This window comes from Podarcis tiliguerta, assembly GCF_965153285.1.
Source record: "Podarcis tiliguerta genome assembly, chromosome: 8".
In the NCBI taxonomy this organism is placed as follows: domain Eukaryota; kingdom Metazoa; phylum Chordata; class Lepidosauria; order Squamata; family Lacertidae; genus Podarcis; species Podarcis tiliguerta.
In genome coordinates this window covers 7,422,164-7,449,908 of record NC_139541.1, presented here as the reverse complement: position 1 = coordinate 7,449,908, position 27,745 = coordinate 7,422,164, and the positions used below count along the sequence as shown (strand labels likewise).

Here is a 27,745-nt window from a genome sequence, read left to right as displayed (position 1 = left end):
CCCCTTCCGCCGCTCCCTCTCTGCGCCTGCGCGCGCGCGGGTCAAGGGTCAGGGAGCCAGGGGGCGGAAGTGGCTCATAATCCTAGGGAGCTGCGGAGGCGAAGGCGGCGGAACAACAGCAGCAGGAGCCACAGCTGGCGCCTCAGGGGCGGTTTGGGCCTCTTTTCCCCTTTCCCTGCCCCGCTCGGGCCCCGCGGGCTCGGGAGCCCCTCCAGGGCGGGCCCTATGAGTGTGTCGCTGGTGGTCCTTCGCTTGGAGCTGGCCGAGACTTCGCCCGTGCCGGGCGGCTTTCCTTACAGCGCGGCCGGTGAGGGGGCTCGGGGGAGAATGAGGGGGGGGGGACAAGCCGGGGGGGTGGAGAGAAAGAGAAGGAAGTCTCTCAGAGAGGGATTCCAACATAAATATTTTTAAAATTCTACTACAGTGACCCCCAGTGTGTTTTACAAGAAAAAAGTACACAACTTTTAAAGCACAGCAGTTATTATTTTATCCCCAAAGGTAGAAAGCCTAACCGAATTGTATCCTCTAGTTAAAAGGCGCTTATGTAAGAGCAGATGCCTCGGTAGGTGAGATCACACAGAGATGATTTCGGTTGAAGTAGATCATGTTGAGCAAGGTGCTCCCAAGTTAATGACAAACTTCATATTGTTGCTATTTGCTATGAAGAGTTACTGGTATCGATCTACGTAGAGCGTTATAATGTTTCAAATGAAAAAGGGCTCCCCCTCCAACAACAGTTATATATGAAAGTTGGTGTGCTTGGTTTACTAATAAGCCCTCTGGCAGAAACCTATGTCACAGAAGCTAATGCAAAGTATGTGTGCACAACACAGGGCAAATCCCTTCCAGAATGTGTGATATGTTTGGGAATGCAGGATGTACACTCGAGGCAATAATTTTACGTCAAAATAGGCAGTCACTGGTATAGAAGTGTGCCCTTGTCTTCATCTGTGACATCTTAGAAAATGTAAGAAAATGTTTAATTTCCCCCCTGGGTAATGCTACACAGACTCCTGGTTCCTGCATATATGTCTGTCATTGTACGTGACAAATTGTTAATTACTTAATACAACGGCAAGAAGGAGATAGGGTCTCTGTCTTATGCTTCCCCTATCAAACAGGGCCCTTTCATAATAATAATGTGATGGAAGTTGTATAATTAAGCATCCTATCAATTGCTCTAACAGGAAAACCCGGATACCTGTGTTACACTGCGTGTGTGTGTGTGTTTGTGTGTGTGTAATGTTTTCCTCATGACCTGATTTGTATCTACAAGTGCCTCTGAGATCAGCTAAATGATGTCACAGGTGTGTTGTAGCCCAAATGCTGAACCAATAGGAGGCCGGAAACATTTAATTATTTGTACTCCACCCATCTGACTGGGTTGCCCCAGCCACTCTGGATAGTTTCCAACAAGTTTAAAGAAGAATGAATTAATAGGCTAGTTCAACTGCAATAGATATAATCATTTAGATTTGAAAGGGCGTGTTTGCTTTTGTTGTTTTTGTTCTAGCTTGTGGATAGCTATTATAATAATACACATCACTGTTTTTGTTTAGCCACTGAAATGTCTGATGAGGAAATCCAGGAGAAATCACTAGCAGCTGCCACAGCCTCCTTAGACGGAAAGGAGCCTGTCGAGAAAGCAGCTATCATTCACCAGCACATTGGCCGCAGGGAGATGACTGATATGATCATTGAAACTATAAAGCCTGATGCAGGTACTGGTATGGTGCTTCCATGTGCTTCTGGGAAGAATGCAGGTGCAAGTTTATGCTTCAAGAAAATGTACAACTATCAGTGGGTGTCAGGCAGAGCCATGCATATGATAGTGTGAGCTTTTTCCTTTCTACTTAGCTATACAACAGGACCACTACTAAATCAGACTTGTTAAGTGCCAGAATGAACTAATTGACCAAACAGGAACAGACTTGGCTCTCGGCCCTTGTTTCTTAGAGACGAGGACATGCCCCAAGCAGTGAATGGTTATGAGCATGCAACTTCTGTAGATTTGTTTGCAAGATTGTTTTAAAGTATTCTCAGAACTGATGCCTATTGAAGGGGTAGTGAACAGGATGCCTTCCAGGTGTTTTAAACTACAGCTCCCAGCATCTTTGACCATTGTCCATGTTGGCTTTGGTTGATGGGACTTAGTAGTCTAGAGCGAGTCAGATAGGGAAAGCCCATTCTAATAATTCTACAACAATATGAAGGAGTAATGAGTGATCAGGGATTAACTTTCCTGCCTTACCATGCTTTGAACTGCATGAAAGGACTTGCATGAGCATAACAGACCTTTCCCTCCCTGTCCTCCCCACCCCTTTGAGGCACTCAAATGTGTTCTGGATTTTCCTGCAATCCTCTGGAGCAGGTTTTGGTTATGGGGGTAGGGAAAAAAGAGGGAGGGGAAGTTCTGTTGGACATACAGAGGTCCTTGTGCAAATGGAACACCTTCATTGGATGCAACCTTTTGTGATCAAACATAACGTGAGAAATGTTTTTAGTTGCTAGGGGCTGCTTTGCGGTCTTTACATTTTGGCTGCTAGGTTAGAGCTGTAATCCTAAACACACTTATTCAGAAGGAATCCCCATTGGCACACTGGAGCTTGCTTTGGAATCAGTGTGCATGGAATTGAGCTGTCAGTGGCCTCTTGATCCTTTCTATGACTAAATAGTCTGGAGGACCAGTTTGCAAGTCACCTACTCGAAACAAAACCCTCAAATTGGCTTCACTGACTCTGTTGGACATGCTCCTGGGTTGGTAAATAGTGAACTGCGGCTTGGAAGTAGTCATTGATGTACACAATTTACAAAGGGCCCTTTCTGAGTAGATTCCCTTTATAATGTATGGAAATAGTGTTTTAGAAGACCAGTTGAATTTTTAACGCAGGCAGTGTCTCACCTATACTTTCCTTGATTCATGGAAAAAGAAGCGTTGAAAGCAGTGATGGAGGAAGGCAAAGCGTCTGAGGCATCCTCCCCGGATGACCGGAGTAAACATAATGGCCAAAGTGGGGGTGTTGGGACAGCACCGGATTCCCCCTCGAAGCAGCTTCCAGACCAGATTTCCTTTTTCAGTGGAAACCCGTCGGTTGAAATAGCTCATGGCATCATGCATCTCTACAAGACAAAGTAAGGAAGTGCTTCTCTTATGTGGCTTGTGCGAAGCGGGTCACAGATCCAAGCCATGTATGGTTATTGTGACACTCCTGCTCCCTTAGGGGAAGGGCTTAAGTGGAAGAGCACACGTATTGCTTGCTGAAGGTCTCAGATGGGCGCTCTGAGCCTAACCTACCTCACAGGGTTGTTGTGAGAGTAAAACGGGGAAAGGGGGAACAATGGGTACCACCTTGAGCTCCTTAGAGGAAAAATGTGATATACAGTGGTGCCTCGCAAGACGAAAAGAATCCGTTCCGTGAGTCTCTTCGTCTAGCGGTTTTTTCGTCTTGCGAAGCAAGCCCATTAGCGCTATTAGCGGTTTAGTGGCTATTAAAGATTTAAGGGATTAGCGGATTAGCTGCTAAAAGGCTATTAGCAGCTTAGTGCCTTAGAAAAAGGGGGTGGGGAGCGGAAAAAACCCCCAGGAATCGCAAGACATTTTCGTCTTGCGAAGCAAGCCCATAGCAAATTCGTCCTGCGAAGCACCTCGAAAACGGAAAACCCTTTCGTCTAGCGGGTTTTCCGTCTTGCGAGGCATTCGTCTTGCGGGGCACCACTGTAAGTCTAAGAAATAAATGAATGAATCAGTAGTGGGTGCTGGGATAGGTTCCTCTTTTCCTGGAATGCTGGAGAACTATTGCCAGCCAGAATAGACAATACTAGCCCAAACTGAACCTAATTTAAGGCAAATCCCTAGGTACTCTTTTAAATGTGATAAATCCAGTTCCTGGATTTTTATTTTTATTTATTTTGGAAGAGGTAACTCTGGTTTAGTCATTTTTTTAAAAAGTGCAATTAAAGAAAGTAGTTGCATGATAAAGTCCAGGGAGGCAGGTTAAAATTGCCTTAACTGATGCTTTAAAGGGTCTGGGAATGTGTTTGGGGGGAAATTATTGGTTTGAAATATTTACTTACACTTTGGTTCAACATCTGTTACGTTTGACAGCACCATCTTGCACTAGTTTCTTTACAGTGGTGGTTCTCTACCATTTAGGAAACTCCTGTTACCTGTTTAGGAACGCTGTGCATTGCTATGCAGCCCCTGTATGTTGAAGAAGGTTCTGGGATATTTCAGGGTGCAAATCGGTTGCTCATATTTTGAACACTGCCCTGAGTCTTGGGCCTCTTTGTGGTCTTGCACAAATCAAGGGTGTACTGTAGCTATTCTTTCAGCTGCTGCATATTGTAGGGCGGGGGGGGGGGGCATGGGTGGTCCACAGCTAAGGGATGCACACAGCAGATAGTTAAGTATTTATTGTTAAAGATAACATCTACGGTCGCTTCTGCAGCTCTGAATACCTACGCACACCAGTGTAGAATCTAGGCAGCTATTCCCAGGTCTGAGCTCTGTGGACTATGCAGCAGGTGAAAGAGCCCCCCCCCCTTTTCTTCACCCCAGTTTATGTATCCTTCCCTAATGGGCTGTGTGCACACAGCCAGAGAGCGCTCCTACATAGAAACTTTCTCTCTGCATCCCTTTGCAATTCCCTCCTGGTTCTGGGAGACAGTGGCCTGCCTGTTCCTGACATCAGGTGGGGGGAATACTTTTGGCTCCATACGTCAGGTACTTATTAGGATCTGTCTAGGGGACCAAATTTGACCACCTGTCAAAGTACCTTTCATGCCAATCTTAAAGGGGAAGTAAGGTAAAGGTACCCCTGACCATTATGTCCAGTCGCGGACGACTCTGGGGTTGTGGCGCTCATCTCGCTCTATAGGCCAAGGGAGCCGGCGTTTGTCCTCAGACAGCTTCCAGGTCATGTGGCCAGCATGACTAAGCCGCTTCTGGCGAACTAGAGCAGTGCACGGAAACGCCATTTACCTTCCCGCTGGAGCAGTACCTGTTTATCTACTTGCACTTTCGAACTCCTAGATGGGCAGGAGCAGGCACCGAGCAACGGGAGCTCACCCCGTCGTAGGGATTCGAACCGCTGACCTTCTGATTGGCAAGCCCAAGAGGCTCTGTGGTTTAGACCACAGCGCCACCCGCCTTACATAAACTTTTGTGAGTTTCTTCCCCCATCCCTTTCCTTCTAAGTTCTCATTCTCATGCTACTCTAGCACAAATATTTGTGCATCAGACACATGTAGCCAGTGGTACATTAAACCATGAAGCCCGCTGATGGGCATGGTTTAGGGGAAATGTCTTGGTGGGCCAGGATTGGCCCGCAGGCTGGCAGTTGCTCACCTCCATTGTAAAAGATCCACAGTAGCTCGCAGCTGCCTACCAAGGAAGTCCGTCTTCCTTTGCTAATCATCTTCTTGATGAACTTGAGATGAGCCTTTCTGCTGTACTGTTTGTTATCACAGCAGTGATTTTCAATAATAGGTAACCAGGTTCAGTGAGGTTGAGAAACCTATAATGAAACAAAGTTACAGATTAATCCAGAAGTAGCCAGCATGATGCCAGATGTGTTGGACTCCAACTCCCATCAGCCCCAGCCAACATGGCCAATGGCCGGGATGATGGGAGTTGGAGTTCAAAACCTCTGGAGGGTCACTACATTGGCTGCCCTTGGGTTAATTAGTGCAATTTTGCAGGAAAGTGACAGAGGTAGTGCATTTCCTGTTATACAAATTATCTGTACTGTGGGAGCCTTTGAATGAAGTAGATCCGTTATACATCTGTACTTTTTAATTAAGGCTTTCACTGGTGGGTTGAGGCTTTCAAAATGCCAGTGAACGTACTGACCGTTCTAATTCCCATCTCATGCAGCAAGATGACCTCCTTGAAAGAAGACGTGCGGCGCAGTGCCATGCTGTGTATTCTCACGGTGCCTTCCACGATGACCAGCCACGACCTCATGAAGTTTGTGGCTTCCTTTTATGACGTCATCGAGCACATGAAGATCATACGAGACTCCACCCCAAACCAGTACATGGTCCTGATCAAATTTAGTACACAGGTAAAAAACCCAAGAGGTGAAATGTTACTTTGGCCAAAGGGGGGGGGGCAGTTTTCTCCAAGTACACAGTGCTTTCAAAAAATGCTTTAGGAACACCCAGCTGTTTCTTCTTCCCAGGATGCCAGAAGTAGTGAACAAGATTCGCAAGCACACTTTTACCCCAGAAAAAATGAAACAAATTTTAAACCCAAGTAACCACTGAACAGGTTTAACCGTTCACTGAGGCACATTCAGCAGTAAAACCTATGCTCTTCTGCATGTACCTTCCTAAAACTGCTGTTGTGGTGAACCTGGATGCAGCCCAGTGCTACTGGAGGCCATTTTAGGTTCATAAAGGTCTGTGAGACCCACCACCAGCTCATATGCCCAATATACCATCTTAAATGGTTTAACTGGTTATGCTGTCCATGTGTGATTGTTCTGAGGGCTGGAGAACCGTTCCTCAACTGGGTGCCCTCCATTTGTTTCGACTGCAACTTCCATCAATCTGAAACATCTGGAAGGCACCAGATTGGGGAAGGCTGTGTTAGAGTGTTAAGACTTTTGGAGGGGAGAGAGTTAAGTTCAGGTCTCTGCTGTTCGGTTCTTTGGTGGGGGAGACTTGGCTTTTACGGGAAAGTACAACGAAATTAAAAGACGCCCGCTTCTTGGGAGAAAAGCAATGACAAACCTAGACAGCATCTTAAAAAGCAGGGACATCACCTTGCCAACAAAGGTCCATATAGTTAAAGCCATGGTTTTCCCAGTAGTGATGTATGGAAGTGAAAGCTGGACCATAAAGAAGGCTGATCGCCGAAGAATTGATGCTTTTGAATTATGGTGCTGGAGGAGACTCTTGAGAGTCCCATGGACTGCAAGAAGATCAAACCTATCCATTCTTAAGAAAATCAGCCCTGAAGCTGAGACTCCAATACTTTGGCCACCTCATGAGAAGAAAAGACTCCCTGGAAAAGAATCTGATGTTGGGATGTTGAGGGCAGAAGGAGAATGGGACGAAAGAGGATGAGATGGTTGGACAGTGTTCTTGAAGCTACCAGCATGAGTTTGACCAAACTGCGGGAGGCAGTGGAAGACAGGAGTGCCTGGCGTGCTCTGGTTCATGGGGTCATGAAGAGTTGGACACAACTAAACGGCTAAATGACAACAAGCAACCTTTTTTTGCCAGCTTTACTTCTTTGGAGACACTCGGGGCTTTGAATCCAGTTGCTGATTTGAAACCATTTGCAATTCAGATCTGTTTGGAGTCAGGAGTCAGTTACTGGACACAGCACAAGCAGTTTGCAGTTGTCTAAAATGATTCAGTTTGCATGTTTGACTTGAAGCACTGACTCAGGCGGGCTTGGGGGATTCTGACTGAGCATTAAAGTGGCAAGAAGCAGGGGAGCAGGGGTGCCAATAAAACCTGATTCTTTGACCAGAAAACGCATAAAAGTCTTCCATGTGCATTTGTGAAATTAGGATTTAATCTATTGGAATATAGCAGTATCTATATATGGAAAATCCCAGGCATCTTAAAACTTGAATCTGGGTTTTTAATTTGATTTTGGCACATATAAATTTTATAACTTATCTTTTCCTTGCTTTATTTTGGTGTTGTACAGCTCCAGGTGCTTTCAAAATATACATTTGGATTTGCAGCATTATCTGAGCTTTCAGCAGAGTTAGGATGTGTGCATTATAAATTCCTTTTCCTTTTTTAAAAAGTGTTCTAGATGCTGTGGGGACTGTGTGAGCACCACCGGCCTGGGAAGTAATCTTAGTTTGTCTCCTATTGGCACAGATACCTCTGTGCCGCTTTTCACTGTGGTGGGCTGTGCTCTCTCCATCCAAACAGCTCGGTCTCTTCTCCTTTGCTTTAATTGTAGGCAGATGCCGACAGCTTCTACATGACTTGCAATGGCCGGCAGTTCAATTCCATAGAAGAGGATGTTTGCCAGCTGGTCTACGTGGAGAGGGCAGAGGTCTTCAAGTCAGAAGATGTAAGTTCCATCACGTTTTTCCAACTCTGGCATCCTCTCAGGTTCCCAGGTCCCTTCAGCCAGCTGGATGCAGCACCTCAAGGTTCTAGCAGGAATTGTGAATGTCTACAAAAGAGCTTGTCTCTGTTTGTGTGCATTTTTAAACACCAATCGGCCCCTTGATTCTTTTGCCCAGTGGCTTCCAAACTGTGTTCTGAGGAAGTCTGGGGAGAAGATCAGTACAGTGGTACATTGGTTCTTGATCTTAATCAGTACTCAGAGTCTGTTCGACTCCTGAAACCGTTTGAAAACCAAGGCATGGCTTCCAGTTGGCCGCAGGAGCTTCCTTCACCCAAGTAGAAACCGTGTTGGATGTTTGGCTTCCGAAAAACGTTTGCAAACCGGAACACTTACTTCCAGGTTTGTTGATCATTGTTCACTGCCCAGGACTCTGTTTAGAGGAAGGAAAGCCGATTTGTTCGACAACTAAGCCATTCGAGAACCAAGGTACCACTGTAATTAGAGGGGGTGGATTGGCATATTGAATGACAGCCGCTCCACCATTAGTGATCTTCCTGTGCTTTATTCAGTCGGTGGAAAGCATTGAGCGTGTTCCAGGCATTTTGTACCATCTAAAAGGTGCAATAAAGAGTTAACAATGACAGCAAAGCCAATGCAGGGCTCTTGTGATTTATTCCCATAAGCTAATACATGCATAGCGAAGACAAATAAGGAATAGAAAATAAAGACAGAATCATGTTCGTTTATTAAATCTCTTTAGAAATCTGCATCCCATGTAAGGCTGATGATTTAGCACCTACAAATGAGGAATAAATAAGTACAGTGGTACTTCAGGTTACATACGCTTCAGGTTACAGACTCCGCTAACCCAGAAATATTACCTCGGGTTAAGAACTTTGCTTCAGGATGAGAACAGAAATCGTGCAGCGGCAGCAGGAGGCCCCATTAGCTTAAGTGGTGCTTCAGGTTAAGAACAGTTTCAGGTTAAGAACAGACCTCCAGAACAAATTAAGTTCTTAACCCGAGGTACCACTGTATAAGAAATGGAAGCCATATATGCGCCAGGTTTAGCCTGAACTTTAGCTTATCTGACACTGGCTTAATTTTTTCTATCAAAGCTATATCTCCAAATATGATCTTCCTGTTTTGTTTTGTCAGACGGGCTTTTGTTTCTAGCTTGGGCTCTGTTTTTGGGCACTACAGCTCTGTGTGCTGCCATGGATGAGCACTGCTGTTCTGTATAACAGCAGTTATACAACAGCCCAGTGGCGTAGCGTGGGGGGTGCAGGGGGGGGCCCGGCCGCACCGGGCGCAACATTGGGGGGGGGGGGCGCTCGCAGCTCTCTGCCCCTACCTGGCTCACTCATACTCTCTCACTGCAGTGCTGGCTGTGCGAATCCGATCCGAGCCGCCGGGTCGCCGCCCACTGTCGAGGGGGGGGGTGCCAGGCGTGCGGTGCGGTGCGGAGAGAGAGCGAGGGACTATCTGGGGGAGGGACAGTGCAGCGGGGGGGCGCAAATTACTTGCCTTGCCCCGGGTGCTGACAACCCACGCTACGCCACTGCAACAGCCTCTGTATAAAGTGGCTGGTGGACTTAGAATCCCCTTTCACTATTGAGAAGGCGAAAAGAAGAATGGGGGGGGGGGGGGGATGAACACATTGCCAGTGTAAATATGTGTTTGGTTGCATGTGCCTTCAAGCAGCACCCTGACAAATCTGGATGTGCCTTTTTTCTTCCTCCCTCCTCCTCCTCTGCAGGGGGCCAGTCTTCCTGTCATGGACCTGACTGAGCTCCCCAAGTGCACTGTCTGCCTAGAGAGAATGGACGAGTCCGTCAACGGGATTCTCACAACGCTTTGCAACCACAGCTTCCACAGCCAGTGTCTGCAGCGGTGGGAGGACACCACGTAAGAAGCGCTCTTCATTCTGGAGTATTGCCAGGGAGGGGGGGGGGAGAGAGAGCTGTTTGCGTGCCTTTCCCAATTTTGTTGCCCTTCCAACATGTAGCAGTGGGCCTAAATGTCAGGGTTCCAGAAAACCTGCCAGTGCCCTGAATCAGGGGTGGCTAACTTGAAGAAGAAGAAGAAGAGTTTGGATTTGATATCCCGCTTTATCACTACCCGAAGGAGTCTCAAAGCGGCTAACATTCTCCTTTCCCTTCCTCCCCCACAACAAACACTCTGTGAGGTGAGTGGGGCTGAGAGATTTCAGAGAAGTGTGACTGGCCCAAGGTCACCCAGCAGCTGAATGTGGAGGAGTGGAGACACGAACCCAGTTCCCTAGATTACGAGTCTATCGCTCTAAACCACTACACCACACAGGTCCTCCATAAGCTGAAACGGCCATCATCCATGAACCATGGCCCTGCTGGCTGGGGTGGACGAGATCAACAAGTCCTGGAGGGCTGTAGGTTAAATAACCCTCCCCCAAACTGGACTTGGTTTGATCTAGTGTGTTCACTTGACTTTTTAAACAAATCATGTTACTTTTATATATAAACACCACTATTTTTAGTCTGCACAGTAGGGCAGGTCCCCATCTCAAATCATAGAATCATAGAGTTGGAAGAGACCACAAGGGCCATCGAGTCCAACCCCCTGCCAAGCAGGAAACACCATCAGAGCACTCCTGACATATGGTTGTCAAGCCTCTGCTTAAAGACCTCCAAAGAAGGAGACTCCACCACACTCCTTGGCAGCAAATTCCACTGTCCAACAGCTCTTACTGTCAGGAAGTTCTTCCTAATGTTTAGGTGGAATCTTCTTTCTTGTAGTTTGGATCCATTGCTCCGTGTCCGCTTCTCTGGAGCAGCAGAAAACGACCTTTCTCCCTCCTCTATGTGACATCCTTTTAAAATAGCCAACAGTTCATAACCCGACACTGCCACCAGTGTTTGAGGCATGGTGCCTGCCTATAGATCAGTTGCTGGGGAGAGTGTTGATGTGCCCGGGTCCTGCTTGTCGGCTTCTGAGAGGCCGCTGTGAGAACAAGGTGCTGGGACTAGATAGGCCTCTGGTCTGATAAGGGCTGCTCTTACGTTTTTTTGTGGGGGAAAAGGAAGAGGAAAAGCACTTGGGCTTAACAGCAGTGGAGGTACAGAATGATGTGGTCTTGCTCATGGCTTCACGGAAGAAGCCTTCACTTATGCACATACACTTGGTGATGGGATGGATGGAGGGCAGGTCTGGGTTTCAAACCCTTCAGTTGTGCCACTCGCTGGATGACCTTAGGCCAGCCAGCCATTCTTTCTAACCTATTTTACAAGGCTAGCTTTTGGCATACGTGCTTTACCCTCCTTCTCAGGTTGTAAGAGTTGCTATAATAATAAAAGAAAATTAAAAGTAGGGACACCGCTTATGTGATTCCCTGACCTAGGATATAGGGCAAGATAAAATTACTGGAACAGTGAAAGATGATGGCGTACCCTTTTGGCCAAGGTGGACCCGATTTTCCAAAGCTCTTTTTGACCATGCTGTTTCTACTTTTTATTCCCTCTGCTTCTGTCTGACTCTTCAGCAGCAGCAGCAGTGAGGGTTGCTTAGTCTAACCCATGGGTAGGCAAACTTAAGGCCCAGGGCCCGGATCTGGCCTAATCGCCTTCTAAATCCGACCCACGGACGGTCCGGGAATCAGCATGTTTTTACATGAGTAGAATGTGCCCTTTCATTTAAAATGCATCTCTGGGTTATTTGTGGGGGCTGCCTGGTGTTTTTACATGAGTAGAATGTGTGCCTTTATTTAAAATGCATCTCTGGGTTATTTGTGGGGCATAGGAATTTGTTCATCCCCCCCCAAAAAAATATAGTCCGGCCCCCCACAAGGTCTGAGGGACAGTGGACCGGCCCCCTGCTGAAAAGGTTTGCTGACCCCTGGTCTAACCCATCCCATATTCTTAGCAGATTTCTTATATTCCTGTCCTGGCTTTCTCTTTTAAGTTACTGAGTTATCTAGGAAGTGCTTAAAATGGCTAGAACAGGGATAGCCAACGCAGTGCCCTCTGCAGGTTGCTGGACTCCGAACCCCTATTGGTGCCATCCAGCATGGCCAGTGGTCATGGATGCTGGCAGTCGTACTTCAGCAGCAGCCGGATTTGCCCTGCACCTCCCACTAGTTAATCGGCCTGGATTGTAACCACATCTCTCTCCCCTGCCTCTTCCAGGTGTCCTGTGTGCAGGTACTGCCAGACGCCGGAACCTGTGGAGGAGAACAAGTGCTTTGAGTGTGGAGTCCAAGAAGTGAGTGGGCACAGAACAGGGGCAATTTTTATGCTGGTACAGTGGTGCCTCGCAAGACGAAAAGAATCCGTTCCGCGAGTCTCTTCGTCTTGCGGTTTTTTTCGTCTTGCGAAGCAAGCCCATTAGCGGCTTAGCGGATTAGCGCTATTAGCGGCTATTAAAGGCTTAAGGGATTAGCGGCTTAGCTGCTAAAAGGCTATTAGCGGCTTAGCGGGCTTAGTGGATCAGCTGTTAAGCGGCTTAGCGATCAGCTGTTAAGCGGCTTAGCGGCTTGGGGAAAAGGGGGGGAGGGGGAAAAACCCCGCAGGAACTCGCAAGACATTTTCGTCTTGCGAAGCAAGCCCATAGCTAATTCGTTTTGCGAAGCACCTCTAAAACGGAAAACCCTTTCGTCTAGCGGGTTTTCCGTCTTGCGAGGCATTCGTCTTGCGGGGCACCACTGTACTTGTATCGTCTGCAGCGGGGGCTGTTTACAGAGGGAACCATTTTCTCTAGGCTAACCAACCCTGAATGCACTTTTAAATCTCACTGGGGTAGGGGTTGCAGTAAGGAGGGATCAGAAGATGCAGAGGGTGTCCCCACCCAACTGCAAATGGTCCATGCAGTTGCTTGAAGAAAAGTTAAGCTAAGAAACTAATTTCCCATTTGCTAAGGCAAACTTGCACATCAGTAAAGTCTTCGGTGCACTGGCTCCCGGTGGAGTACAGGATCAGGTTTAAGGTGCTGGTTTTAACCTTTAAAGCCCTATACCGCAATAGGACCCTTGTACCTACGGGACTGCCTCTCCTGGTATGTCTCACGGAGGAACTTGCGGTCTTCAAATAAAGACATCTTGGAGATCCCGGGCCACAGGGTGGTTAGGCTGGCCTCGACCAGAGCCAGGGCTTTTTCGGCTGTGGCCCCGATCTGGTGGAACGCTCTGTCACAAGAGACCAGGGCCCTGCAGGACTTGACATCTTTCCTCAGGGCCTGCAAGATGGAGCTGTTCCGCCAGGCCTTTGGCCAAGGCACAGTCTGACCCCCTCTCTCCTCACCCGATGGTTGCCATTAATTTGGTTCTGAATTGATTCTAGAATGCATTTTAATTAATTGATTGTGCAATTTTATGTACACTGTGCTATTTTTACTTGTTCTTAGCCGCTCTGAGTCTGGCTTTGGCCAGGGAGGGCAGGATACAAGTAAAAAATTATTATTATTATTATTATTATTATTAGGCACCTGATAGGCAAGCAGGGCCTGCCCCCTGTCCCAGTGTGCCCCAGCCCACCTTTGAGTGTCCCTCTCGGTGCCTGACGATGGGATCCTTTGCATGTTTACTCAAAACTCGCTATTCCACTGTTCATTGGGACTTTGCAGCAAGGGTAAGGATCGCGGCCTGTCTGTCTGTCTGTCTGCCTTTTCTGAGCTTCAGTACAATCCTTCTTTTCATTGCAGAACCTGTGGATATGTCTGATTTGCGGGCACATTGGATGCGGGCGCTACGTTAGCCGGCACGCCTACAAGCACTTTGAGGAGACGCAGCACACCTACGCCATGCAGCTGACCAATCACAGAGTCTGGGACTACGCTGGAGGTATTTCCTCTACCTGACACTGCTTGAGGAGCAGCCGTTGCTGAGCCTTAAATCTGTGCTTCGGTATTTAGCTGGCGAGCCAAACCTGCCTCGTACCATGTCAGGCTCTTGGTCCTTCTAGGGAAAATGGACCATCTACTTTGCGTGTGGGAAGTCTCAGGTTCAGTTCAAAAGGGGGCTGGTAATGTCATCAGTCTGCACCTGAAACCCTGGAGAGCCACAACAAGCCAGTGTAGGCAGTACTGAGCCGGACAGAACACCGTTCTTTGTTGTCGTTAGAAGATTTTTATTAAAGTTTTTCACAATACAGTAAGATAATTACAGTGGTGCCCCACAAGACGAATGCCTCGCAAGACGGAAAACCCGCCAGACGAAAGGGTTTTCCGTTTTTCAATGCGCTTCGCAGGATGAATTTCCCTATGGGCTTGCTTCGCAAGACGAAAATGACTTGCGAGCCTTGAGATTTTTTTTCGCTCCCCACCCCCTTTTTCTAAGCTGCTAAACCGCTAATAGCCTTTTAGCAGCTAATCCGCTAACCCCTTAAGTCTTTAATAGCCGCTAATAGCGCTAATCTGCTAATAGGGTTGCTTCGCAAGACGAATAAACCGCTAGACGAAGAGACTCGCGGAACGGATTAATTTCGTCTTGCGAGGCACCACTGTACTGCGAAAATAGAGTCCAGAGTCCTTTCCTAAAGGCAGTTCTCAGCCCCCACCACCCACAGAAGGTGGGCACCCCTCCCAGCTCTCACCTGGGATCCTTCTTTCCTGCTCCCAGCCTCTCACCCAGGTAGACCAACATTGCCCTGTCTCCCACCCAGGGACCTCCATCAGCCATGAACCACCCCCATAAGTACACAATCCCTGGACATTAGCAAAAGCCCCATACATATGACTCGAAAGAAAAAGAGAGATGCAAAAACGGAAAAGGAAAAAAACAAGAAGAGAGGAAAGAGACAGAAAGCAACAGACAAATGGAGAAGTAACATTACAGAAAAGTAAAAAGGACATTTGATTTTCCATCTGCCAGTTACAGAAAAATAAGAAAAGATTAAGACATTCAGTCCATGATAACATCCATCTTTTCTACTTTCTGTTAAACAGTATTTCTTTTAAGAGAAAGTGTCTCAGAATCATTCCTTTCTTTTTCTCACAAAAAGTCCAAGAGGGGTTCCTGAACTATTATTATTACTGGTAAAAGTCAACCATGTTCTTATGAGGAACGGCTAAGGGAGCTGGGCATGTTTAGCCTGGAGAAGAGGAGGTTAAGGGGTGATATGATAGCCATGTTCAAATATATAAAAGGATGTCACATAGAGGAGGGAGAAAGGTTGTTTTCTGCTGCTCCAGAGAAGCGGACACGGAGCAATGGATCCAAACTACAAGAAAGAAGATTCCACCTAAACATTAGGAAGAACTTCCTGACAGTAAGAGCTGTTTGACAGTGGAATTTGCTGCCAAGGAGTGTGGTGGAGTCTCCTTCTTTGGAGGTCTTTAAGCAAAGGCTTGACAACCATATGTCAGGAGTGCTCTGATGGTGTTTCCTGCTTGGCAGGGGGTTGGACTCGATGGCCCTTGTGGTCTCTTCCAACTCTATGATTCTATGATTCTTTCTTTAATATTAACTTTACCTCTGTTAATTCTCACCACTCTTCCTCCATATAGGATAATAGTAAATCCTTCCATCCATGGCTGTGTTATAAAATCTCCACTGCAAACAAATATTGGGAGAGTATTCCATAATTTCCCCCCTTGTTATATATCCTTTAATTCATGCCCAGTTCCATATGTTCAAATTACATTTCCTGTTTATGATAGTATCGCAATCTTCTCCTCTAGAATCTTCCATTTCCTTTTCCCCCCAGAGACAGTATCATAAATTCAGTAATATTGTCCTCTGAATTCTCTGCAAATCGTATGTAGAATACTTCCTCTGGTGGAACTAAAGAAAGGCCAAGACTGAGGTTTCCCCAGAGTTCAGTAGCAGAGCTTTGCTTGCAGAAGGTCTCTGGTTCATTCCCTGGCATTTTCACATTGGGTGGGAATATCCCCTGTCTAAAACCCTGGAGAGCCAGTACCAATCAGTATAGACCAGCCTTTCTCAGCCTTGAGCCTCCAGATGTTCTTGAACAACAACTCCATAAGCCTTGACCACTGGACATGCTGGCTAGGAATGATGGGAGTTGTAGTCCAACAACATCCATGGACCCAAGGTTGTGAATGGCTGGTATGCTATAGACAATACTGAGTTAGATGGAACTTTAATGAAGAAGGGTCCTGGGTCCTGTGGGACAATTGCAGGAAGCAGGTTGGCTGAGCTTGTGCTTGCTAGAAGCTCAGCATCTTCATTACCAGGGCCCAACTCCTCCTGTAGGGTGAGACTGGAAGTAGCGGAGTGCTCCGCCTACGAGATTCCCAGCAGGGTGGGCTTGTTGTATGGTGAGCGTGGGTAGAATTGGTAACTGAATTTTACTCTTGCTTTCTGTATCTATTTGTATCTATAATGCATGCCAGCCAAATACATTGTTAAAACCTTCCAAATCCAGAACATCAGTGTTTTCAAGAAGCATCCATTCTTTCAGCCAGCAAAAAGCGGCTGATTCATAATAAAGGTCTGGCAGGGCAAATCCACCTCTAGCATCTGTTAGTATCTTAAATTTTATTCGAGGTTTCTTGCCCTGCCAGACAAATTTAGATATATCTCTCTGCCACTTCTTGAAACAATCCATTTTGTCCACTATTTGTAATTCCAAACAGGAAATTGGAGCTGGTCAGTCAGGGTTGTTGCATTTCTCTCTCTCTATCTCTCTCTAGATAATTATGTCCACCGGCTAGTGGCCAGCAAAACAGACGGGAAGCTAGTTCAGTATGAGTGCGAGGGGGACATATGCCAAGAAGAGAAGATTGACGCATTACAACTAGAGGCAAGTCTGCATTGGTTTTCTTCCCCTCTTGCTTTTGCACATTCTCTCTGGCTTCCTTAAGGGTTGGTGCAAGTTGGGTGGGTAATGCAAAGTAACCCAAACGAGTGGAGTCAACAGGCAGCCCTCTGTTTACATGTGAGCTTGAATGGCACTCGGACAACTGAGGCCGCAGGTCCTTTCCAGTTGCAAGCTAGCTGTTGAGTTTGTGGGGGTGTCAGGGCAGAATCCTAGACCCATGTCAAATGCCGGAACGGCTCTCCCTGTGGAATATTGCCTTCTCATTGCCTCTTCTTTCCTTCTGAACACAGTACTCTTACTTGCTGACAAGTCAGTTGGAGTCCCAGCGTATATACTGGGAGAACAAGATAGTCCGAATAGAAAAGGACACGGCCGAAGAGGTGAGTCTCTTATGGGCGCTAGCGGCACGTTCAGCTCTTCTGAGGACGGCAGGCTGAAGGAAATGCTGGTAGCGGGCTGGTAGTGGAGGGAGGTTGGGCAAATTGGCGATACTGCTCTTCCCTCTAAAGTTGGTGTGGCGTTTGCCTCCTAGGTGGGTCATAAGGAAAGGGTTAAAATGAGTGTGATGTGATTGGCCACTGGAAACTGACAGGAGGAGTTAGGGTTAGAGGGGGTGTTGTGTGAAAGTCAGTTGAGTGTTGGGAGTTGGAGAAGGGAGAGGGAGGATAAGTGGGGTCGGTAGAGTTGTGTGGTGAGAGAGTGAGAGGAACTGTTAGTGGAGTCAGATAGTTAGTTGGGATAATCAGTTTGGAGTTGTTAGGAACGAATAGGACAGTTAAGGAACTAAGATTAAGAAACTGCCAAGAGAAATTAACTGAAACCATAAGCTTGTTCATGCCTATGAAATAAACTTGATTATTTGTTAATGTTAACAACTGTCTGGACTCCGTGTGTACCCGTAAGAAACGGGGTTGGTGGCAGCGAAAAGCAATTACAGTGGTGGCACAGGGTCAATAGACCGTCAAACGTCTGGGGACCCTGTGTGATCGCCACAGTTGGTCAAACAAATTGGCATCTTCTCTGATGGTCCTGAGTTCGGGGGTGGGAGGATTTTGGACGGAATCCTAGACCTTTTTACCCAGGCATTTGGGGGGCAGAGGATGAACATGGCATGAGTGTTCCACCCCCTCTTGCCACTTCTTCCACTGGCTAGCCATGGTTTCAGACGGGGTTCTCTCCCAGCCCTGCCCGGGGATTGAACCTGGGACCTTCTGCAAGTAAAGCGGGTGCTCTGCCACTGAACTGTGGCCCTTTGCATAATGCACATTAGAAAAGGCTCCCCCAAAAAGACCACCCTTGTTCTCAGGCTTACAATCTGAAAACATACAACCCAAAAGGAAAATGGAGAGGGAGGGAGGAAGGAAGCTCCAGTTCAAATTCTTAGGGTTTTTTTAAACGTAGTTCTTGGTTATCTCTCTTCTTGAAATTTCTTCACTGACTCCCCCAGGAAATGGCCAGAGTCTAGGAATCACTCCAGAACACTCAACCCTTATGGAGAGAACACCCAGTTAGACTCTGGCCTGCTTGAAAAGTGCCATTTTCTCCTTTTTCTAAAAACAGATTAACAACATGAAGACTAAATTTAAAGAGACGATTGAGAAATGCGACTCGCTCGAGCACAGACTGAATGACTTGGTCAAAGAGAAGCAATCTGTCGAAAGGAAGTAGGTGCTTTGTGTTGTGTTTATCCTTAAGAGGCCAAAATCATGTGCAGTCAAACCACACTGGGTTCAATGGCAGGTGGGATTACCAAAGTCTTTTTTCCTGGACGCCTGCCCCTTTTTAAATGTTTTAAAATTGTTTTGCCAAGCACATGAAAAGCCGAATGCGCATGTGTTGCTGGCCTGCTGCATTCATAATGAAGTACTGTATTTTTTGCTCTATAAGACTCACCTTTTCCATCCTAAAATGTAAGGGGAAATGTGTGTGCGTCTTATGGAGTGAATGCAGGCTGTGCAGCTATCCCAGAAACCAGAACAGCAAGAGGGATTGCTGCTTTCACTGCGCAGTGATCCCTCTTGCTGTTCTGGCTTCTGAGATTCAGAATTTTTTTTTCTTGTTTTCCTCCTCCAAAAACTAGGTGCGTCTTGTGGTCTGGTGTGTCTTGTAGAGCGAAAAACACGGTAATTACCTTGGCAGGGCCTCTGAGACCTACTGTTTGATACCCACAACCTACGGAGTAGACCCTGAATATAACATAGTTCCCTCTCCTCTCCTTTTCTGCCCTTCAGGTGCACCCAACTAAACACCAAAGTGTCCAAGCTGACCACGGAGCTGAAGGAGGAGCAGGAAATGAACAAGTGCCTGCGAGCCAACCAGATCTTGCTCCAGAACAAGCTGAAGGAGGAGGAGAAGCTTCTGAAGGAGACATGTGAGCAGAAGGACCTGCAGATCACGGAGGTCCAGGAGCAACTGCGGGACGTCATGTTCTACCTGGAGACACAGCAGAAGATCAATCACCTCCCCGCTGAGGCTAGGCAGGAAATCCAAGATGGACAGATCAATATCGCCATGGCGTCGTCAGCCGGCTCATCGGCGGGGGGTCCCGGGAAGCCTTCATCCCGGAAGGGTAGAGGCAAGAGGGGCAAATGAGAGATGAGGTGGCCGCAGCTGACCTTACTGAAACTGGCCACAGAGGGGTGGCCGGGGGGGCTGAAGGAGAGTCGCCTGTCAGTTGAAGCAGGCGCAAGAGTCTAGCAAGGGATGAGTGACCAGTTTGCAGAGCCTTTCCTACCCCAGTGCACTAGCCAACAGCCATCGGCAGCTCTTAAAATGCTCTTTCCCTCTGCTGGCTATCTAGCTACTCATAGGCACTATGTAGTGACTCCTTGGCTGTCTGGCCGTATTTAGCCTCCCCTTCTCTGCTGCATAACCTGAGAACACTGTGTTCAAGTTTTAGATGTTTGCTTGAAATCATACTTTAAACTAAGTACAAAAAAAACCAAAATGACAAGAGCCTTAGATTTCTTTTTCCCCAGGGGGGCGCCGGAAGAGACGTTGTGGCCTTGCGCCTTCTTTTTTTTGTAAGCTAGGAGTACACCCGGACCCAGGCTCCCTTTCCTGATTTCGAGGCACCTGGCTGAAAGCACATGCAGGCAGTCTCTCCTCTTGGTAGGTGTGCGCTGCAAAGTGGCAGAATTTCCAGTCGAGTGGGAAATTTCTGCTCGGCTGGAAAGTTTTGTGCCAGGAGCCACGCTGAACGTTGGCGTTGAGTAGCTCCGAGGCGTTGGGCGCAAGAACTGAATCTCTGTGAGATGCATCCTTTTTGAGGCCTTTGTCCTAAGCCTGTCCCCCGGGTTGTAAAACTTCTGGGAGGCCTTGGCTGGCGAATCACAGGTGGAGGACTGAGTTAATGAAGAGCATTGTCCAGACTTTGAAGGGCTGTCCAGAAAGCGAGGGAGAAATCTGCTTAAGGGATGGGAAATGCACTGAAGGTTTGCCTTGTTGAAATCTCAGGTGCCTAGGGCTTAGTAGAAAGGTTGATGCTTGCAGCAAAGCGAGGACCACGCTGGCTAGGGAGCTTTCTGGGAAATTGCAAAACTACCACTCTGGGTGTCCCCGAGTTCATTCACAATTCCCCGGTTCCTTGTGCTGCACTGGACCGGCATCCTCTCCCTGTCTTCTTCCAAACGCTCCTCCCCTTGACAACCAGTGTTTTCTGCCTTGATACCTGACTATGCACTGTATGTGAACACATGTGACCCTGAAACCTGCCTTGAGAGAGTGATTTTGAGTGGAAAAGCTGTGTGCATGTACCTAACCTGTCCCCTGCCGCTGCTTCTTCACTTCCTAACCGCTCCCCATGTCCCAAGTGTGTGTTTCCGCTGTGGGGTTCCACACATGTGGTTTTCCTTGCAACTACCTTGGGAGTTGGTTATGTGTGTTTGTGTGTCAATTCTATTTTAGTTAGCCCTTAGCAGGAAATAGCAGGATTTCATCAGTCTGTGCAGAATGAGCTGCTCAGCAGGTATTTAAGAAGCCAACCCTCCTCCACACAAAAGAACCCTGCTCAGGGGGTTGTAAGGACAAAAACCAAGCGGAGGTGGTCAGAAAGGGGCTGGAAGACCCTCTGCCCCCTTCAGACGCCTGCATTTTAAGCAAACCTCGTCTCTTCTGTTTGCTAACGTGTGTGGCTGCCCTAATGCCCTCTCGGCATCTTAAGAGAGCTGTGAATAGGCAGGTTCTGCCTGCAACCTGAGCACTGCTTTGGGTCTTTCCCCCACCCCTCCAAACGGCACATTTCCTCAAGTGAAGACTTTTTGCCATGCCAAATGTTGCTCTTTTTGCCTTGTCCGCGGCAACTTTACACTCAGTAGCAAGCGTTGCGCACACCTCAAGGGCTACGACAAGTTAAGGCCCTGGTGGTTTTTTTGTACAAGTGTACGCTTTGGAGGTATAACGGAGGTAAAATGAGTGCTGGCCCTCGCTGAACAAACTAGAGCCACAGGGCGAGATACTGGCATTGGTAGTATTCTACTGGCTGGATTGAAAATTGTAGTTTTTTAAAAATCAAGCCTACAAGTTTCTGCTAACATGCTTATGTTTTGCTTTGAAAAGGGGGGGGGGGAATGCATCCACCCCACCACCAACTTAACATAAGCCTATCAACCTCACTTGATGCAGTTTGCCACCTGCAGTTCCAGATTTTTATCAGCTTTAGCTGACTAGTAGTTTTCTGAGCTCCTTGCTGCTGACTCTTTTTGATCAAATTTTGTAGCACAAATGTATCTGTTAAAAAAAAATAAGTTCTGTGCACATGCATTGTACAGTCTTGATACGATAATGTTAAAAGCTAAATGGTCAGTGTAACCGTCTTCTATAGAAACTACTCTGCTTATTTTTGAAACAATCCTATTTTTGCACTTGGTTACTCTTGCTTCGTGATCTCCTCTGTCCTCCTGGGTCCCCTGAAGTTAGGATGAGGCTTGTGCAATATTGGTGTGCTAGGGAAGGGAATTCTTCATCTGGGGAGAAAAGTTCAGACGGAAAGAGAGGACGCAGTTTAAAAACCACTAAGTCCATGTCATAGAAAGATGAACCTGGGCACCAAGAGTAATTGTTTGAAATGTGTTACTTATCAGGGAATCTTTTGGAAAGATCAGCGTATTCTCAGACTTGCCTTGGCATCATTACTTTCCTAATTTCAGGGCTTGGAGCAAGATCTGCATTCTTCCCTGAGAAGCCTTTCATTTCCTCTGAAATGTTTTTCTTCTTCTTAGTTTCTAGTCCTAACCTCTTAGAAATTGAGGATAATTGCTTGACGTTTTTAAGATGCCACCTGTGCTGTGTTTGAACACTGTTAAATCTGCCAAGCTTTTTGCCCTGCTGAGCTAAGAGCAGTCAGGTTTATTCAGAGGATAGACTGGAGTTTGGCTGACACTAGCAACACCCATAGATTAATATGGGTGTCTGTTGTAATATTATAAACTGTAACATCTGCAATGGGACTTTATTAAACTGGATTAAAATATGCACAGTGGCATTTGTGTATGTGCTTCCCTTGGATAGCAGATTTACTAATATCTACGATGATTTGGAAGAAGGTACATTGAAGTAGCAAGCTTGCGGGCGAAGAGTTCTGCTTTTTCCACACTAGGGATGCTGATTGTCACGAGGAGAGGCAAATCTGCCTTTTGCTGAGTCAGACCATCTAATTCGCTGCTGGCTAAAACAAGGGCCAAAGATCCCCCAGCCTGTAGGCATGCGCCCTGGGGAAAAGGGGTACAGGTATCTTTTTTTAACATGTTGGTCAAGGCTGTTCCGGAGCAAGCGAAGCAGTTCTGGAATGCCTCCTGTCGAAAAGTCGTACGTTCTAATGCCTGCTCTAGTGGATAAAAGCCTTCCCACATGGCTTCATCGATCTTCTGTTCATAGGTGGCTTTTGAGAGACGACCGGTGTCAGTTGCCTCTAGACCAGGGTTAGAAACTCATATAAGCCCATTGTCAAAATGGCACCTTAAACCTAGGTTACAATTAGCACAACAACATGTCTAGGCACCATTTCCCCCCCAATGGGATTTACAGTGGTACCTCAGGTTACATACGCTTCAGGTTACAGACTCTGCTAACCCAGAAATAGTGCTTCAGGTAAAGAACTTTGCTTCAGGATGAGAACAGAAATCGTGCTCCGGCGGCACAGCAGCAGCAGCAGGAGACCCCATTAGCTAAAGTGGTGCTTCAGGTTAAGAACAGTTTCTGGTTAAGAACAGACCTCCGGAACGAATTAAGTACTTAACCAGAGGTACCATAGAATCATAGAGTTGGAAGAGACCACAAGGGCCATTGAGTCCAACCCCCTGCCAAGCAGGAAACACCATCAGAGCACTCCTGACATATGGTTGTCAAGCCTCTGCTTAAAGACCTCCAAAGAAGGAGACTCCACCACACTCCTTGGCAGCAAATTCCACTGTCAAACAGCTCTTACTGTCAGGAAGTTCTTCCTAATGTTTAGGTGGAATCTTCTTTCTTGTAGTTTGGATCCATTGCTCCGTGTCCGCTTCTCTGGAGCAGCAGAAAACAACCTTTCTCCCTCCTCTATGTGACATCCTTTTATAGATTTGAACATGGCTATCATATCACCCCTTAACCTCCTCTTCTCCAGGCTAAACATGCCCAGCTTCCTTAGCCGTTCCTCATAAGGCATCGTTTCCAGGCCAATAATACCACTGTATACTGCTTTATGTTTTAAAGAGGAAAAGAATCTCAAAGTGGTTTACAACACATTAAAACATCAAACAAAACAATCCAGAATAAAGCAAATTCAGGCTTCAAGGAAAGTATTTTAGATCCTTCTCTTGAGTGACTTTTTGCTTTCCCCATAATTATGTACCTATTTAATCTATATATATGCCCCATAGCAGAAATACTCCAGGAAGCTAGTATGGTGATGTGGTTAGAGTGTTAGACAAGGACCTGGGAGATCAGGGTTCAAATCCCCACTCAATCATAAAGCTCACTGGGTGACCTTGGGCCAGTCACAGCCTCTGAACCTACCTCAACAGGTCACTGTAGGGATTAACTGAGGAGGGGGGGGGGGAAACCATGTACTCCTTGGAGAAAAGGGTGGGATATAAATGCAGTGAAGAAGCTCTTCTGCTTACGTGCTTAAGAAATCCGGAGGGTCAGCCAGATGGAGATGTCAGTCGCCAACCTAGCATCCAGAAATCTCCATGTGGACATGTGCCTAGGTTTAGAACTTGCTCCATTCAATGTGAGCAGATCTGTGGATATAGGAAGAGTTGGTGGGTAGACATTGCTTATTTCCCTGCCTTAAAAAGTCTGTGGGTGCAAAGCTATACATATTTAGCAGAGAAAATCCCATTGAACTCAGTGCAGCTGGTTACACCACAATTCACAGAGCAAAGATCGCTCTTCCAGACTCCCCTGAATGCTTCATTGAAGTGACTGTTCGGCCATTTATTTGACATTTGTTCCCTTGGTGGCTTACAATAAATAAGTTAGAAGCAAAGCAAACCATAAAAGGGAAAAACTATAGACACACAACAAAATGGAACTCTCTGTGCTGCCCCACTTTTTGAAAACTACCTAAGCTATTTAAAAGGGCTGGGTGAAGAAAATACAAATATGCTTTCTGGCATGACGAAAAGGTCTGCCATTTGCAGACTACTAAATCACATCTCACATCCTCTTCAAACTTTGGTGCCTTCAAGACTCCTGCTCACCATTCCAGAACAAGGATTTATTTATTTTTTCACCCACTACAGTGGTACCTTGGTTTAAAAACAGCTTAGTTTATGAACAACTTGGATTAAGAACACTGCAAACCCAGAAGTAGGCATTTTGGTTTGTGAATTTCGCCTTGGGAAAAGAACATGTTTCGCTTCCTGTTGAGTGTGTTCCACTTGTAAATTGAGTCCCCCGCTGCTATGGGAAAGCACGCTTTGGTTTAAGAACGGAGTTCCAGAACGGATTAAGTTCATAAATCAAGGTACCATTGTACATGTCTTAATTAGCTTATCAATGCCAGGATATCTGTGCCATCAACAGTTGTTTTGTGCTTATGGCTCCCTGCCCACTACAGGTGATAATGCAATCATCCTGGCAGTGCTTAGGGAATTATCACCAACCTGTGAAAAGGGTGTGCCCTCTTTAAGCTTTTAAGCTGATTGTCAAGGACTAGTTTGCTCCAACCCCTTACAATTTTCTTCTTTATAGAGCTGCCAATTAAGATTTTACTCCATGCATCTTACATGTATGGTACATGAAAGCTTAGGCCATTGGTTCCCAAACCCATGGACCCCTTGACAATTGCAGAGGATCTTGATAGACCACTTAATGGGTTTCTTGCCTGTTGTAGCAATTGCTGTGCTTGATGTTGTATGATTTGTAATCTTACGTTTACAGGCATGCTTGCTCATTCATTACTTGTAGGCTGCTTTTCCACCCAAAAATACGCTCAAAGCGGCATACAACAAAGAAAAGAGGAATGTACAATAAAAAAGAGCTCAATAGCAAATATGACAGCATACAAAAAACAAACCAACAGTATTTCAGTATATAAAACAAGATTACATTAACAACATTCAAAAGCAAAAATGAGAGAGCTTGACTTTCGCCTTGGTCCTAGAAACCTTGTGATGTTGCTTACTGTCCCTGGGGTACCTGGAAACACCCCTCCCATGATGTTACACCTCTTCCAAGATGCTGTAGATGCTGTGGACTAGTTTGGGAACCGCTGGGCTGAGCTATTTAAGATTCCCTAAGCAAGAGCATTTGTTTTAGCTGTAACAGACTAATACAGCTGCTCCTCTGTACACTCTTGACCAGGGGTCAGCAAACTTTTTCAGCAGTGGGACGGTCCACTGTCCTTCAGACCTTGTGGGGGGCCGGACTATATTTTGAAGAAGAAAAAAATGAACAAATTTCTGTGCCCCACAAATAACCCAGAGATGCATTTTAAATAAAAGGACCACATTCTACTCATGTAAAAACACGCTGATTCCCGGACCATCCGCGGGCCGGATGCGGCCCCTTGGCCATAGTTTGCCTCCCCATGGTCTTGACGCTTTAACCCAGTGTTTGCCATCCTGCCCTTGAGATGTTTTGGACTACATTAACTAGAACTGTTTGGCAAGGTGGTTTTTTAAAGCTTCTCCTAATAAAGCAATGATCCTATAGCAGCTGCTTGGGTTTTGTCCCCTCTAACATTTCCCCTCTTACTAAAAAGATTACCTCTTTGAGAAGCAGAGAAAATGTCCTGAGGCCTGCCACACCCACACAATGAAAGCTAAAGAGTGCAACACAAAGACTACATTGAAATGAAGAAGCCAGCGAAACAATCGTGCAACCCTTTGTCACTGTGAGAGAGGCGGTCGCGGAGTCTGCTTTGCCACTGAGCAAATGCAGAGACGACAGAACCTGGCATGGATGGGAAGGGGAGACCTGGGTGTGATTGCAGTGATGCTCCCCTCCCAAAGTCCAAACCACTTTACAACCTCATCCAGTTAGTCCACTGTGTATGTTGGAAGAGATGATAGACAGCTATATACTAAAGGTAAAGGGACCCCTGACAGTTAAGTCCAGTCGCGGACGACTCTGGGGTTGTGGCGCTCATCTCGCTTTACAGGCAGAGGGAGCCAGCGTTTGTCCACAGACAGTTTTTCCGGGTCATGTGGCCAGCATGACTAAGCCGCTTCTGGCGAAACCAGAGCAGCGCATGGACACGCCTTTTACCTTCCTGCCAGAACGGTGCCTATTTATCTACTTGCACTTGACATGCTTTTGAACTGCTAGGTTGGCAGGAGCAGGGACCGAGCAACGGGAGCTCACCCCGTGGCGGGGATTCGAACCGCCAACCTTCCGATCGGCAAGCCCTAGGCTCAGTGGTTTAGACCACAGCGCCACCCTCTATATTCTAGTTGCAGGTAATCACAAGTGCAGGGAGTGTGGTGCTGGCAAGGACTGATGGGAGTTGTAGTCCGGCAGTATCTGGAGGGCACCATTTTGGTTATCCCTGCTCTGTGCCATGGTGACAAGTGGTTGCATAATGCTTTCATTGGCCTCTTCCATTTCAATGCCTTTGCACACCTTTAAAATTGATACACACATATAATGGTACTTTGGTTCTCGAACGTAATTCTTTCCGGAAGACCGTTCGACTTCCGAAATGTTTGAAAACCGAAGCGCAGAGGGCTGGCTGCAAGTTCGGTTGAGAAAACTGAGAAAAATGAGGCATGTTTGAAAATGGAAACATTCATTCTGGGTTTTTGGCATTCAAAAACCAGAACGTTTGGCTTCCGAGACGCTTGTAAACCGAGGTACCACTGTATTAAAAACTGGATACAACAGTACAAAATGGGTGCTGTGAGTTGATCCAGCACATTGGCTGCGGCAGAAACCCTGGGTGGAATCTACACACATATAAAAAATGTTATGAAAAGTGTTTTTAAGAATACATTGAATTTTCCATAAGGCTCACCATTGCCATCTAGTCTCATATTAAACACTTAAAACACACTTAAAACATTTTATCTGCAGCTGTATAGCTGAATCTCTGGTATGTCAGTAAATGGCATTGAGGATGGGATGGGGGCAGAAGGTAGGTATGGATCTCCCCTCGGAGCTTTGGGGAATTTGCAGTAAATGCAAGGATTTCAGGCATCCAATTGTTCCACAGTAGGAGCAGCACAATGGCTGCTTCTTATCCCAAGAACAGAAACGGTGGTGGCTTGGGGGGTGAGCAGAATTAGATTTGTGTGTGAAAGACTGTGAGGTCAGGTTCATTCTGGTACAGTAGAACAAATTCCTGGTTTCAGAATTCATTCATCAGAAGTGCATGTCATGTGCACCTGCTTCTGGTTGGTGGATCTCAGCGTTCTAGTAATAACAATGGAGATCCTGCAAGCCTGAAGTCTGCCAATCGTCGCACAAAAGCCCTTTCTATTGAAATGAAAGAAAGGATTGCTAAGAGCTGGAGACTAGCTGAAATGGC

The 27,745-nt window shown here is 46.7% G+C and overlaps 1 protein-coding gene across 3 annotated transcripts; it reads left to right on the top strand.

The window, feature by feature from the left end:
* The first annotated feature begins 16 nt into the window (after positions 1-16).
* BRAP (BRCA1 associated protein) lies at positions 17-22,266 on the top strand. 3 transcript variants are annotated; one of them, XM_083454007.1, is made up of 13 exons: positions 68-307; positions 530-616; positions 1,560-1,721; positions 2,931-3,132; positions 5,876-6,065; positions 7,931-8,044; positions 9,804-9,952; positions 12,205-12,280; positions 13,715-13,853; positions 16,667-16,776; positions 17,085-17,174; positions 18,355-18,458; positions 19,026-22,266. In XM_083454007.1, the coding sequence occupies exons 2-13, from the start codon at positions 583-585 to the stop codon at positions 19,384-19,386; spliced, it is 1,731 nt and encodes a 576-aa protein (XP_083310133.1). In that variant the 5' UTR covers positions 68-307; positions 530-582; the 3' UTR covers positions 19,387-22,266. The 3 variants fall into 3 exon arrangements, with proteins under 3 accessions (XP_083310131.1, XP_083310132.1, XP_083310133.1); XM_083454005.1 differs by lacking the exon at positions 530-616 and having other exon boundaries at positions 17-307; XM_083454006.1 differs by lacking the exon at positions 530-616 and having other exon boundaries at positions 49-307; positions 2,934-3,132.
* The last annotated feature ends 5,479 nt before the right edge of the window (positions 22,267-27,745 follow it).

What these genes read in the sequence shown, in the direction of transcription:
- BRAP (XM_083454005.1), top strand. Translation starts at nt 226, where the DNA reads ATGAGTGTGTCGCTGGTGGTCCTTCGCTTGGAGCTGGCCGAGACTTCG. An exon ending in CAGCGGTGGGAGGACACCAC is followed by an intron (nt 9,953 to 12,204) that starts GTAAGAAGCGCT and finishes TGCCTCTTCCAG; the next exon opens with GTGTCCTGTGTGCAGGTACT. An exon ending in AAAAGGACACGGCCGAAGAG is followed by an intron (nt 17,175 to 18,354) that starts GTGAGTCTCTTA and finishes TTCTAAAAACAG; the next exon opens with ATTAACAACATGAAGACTAA.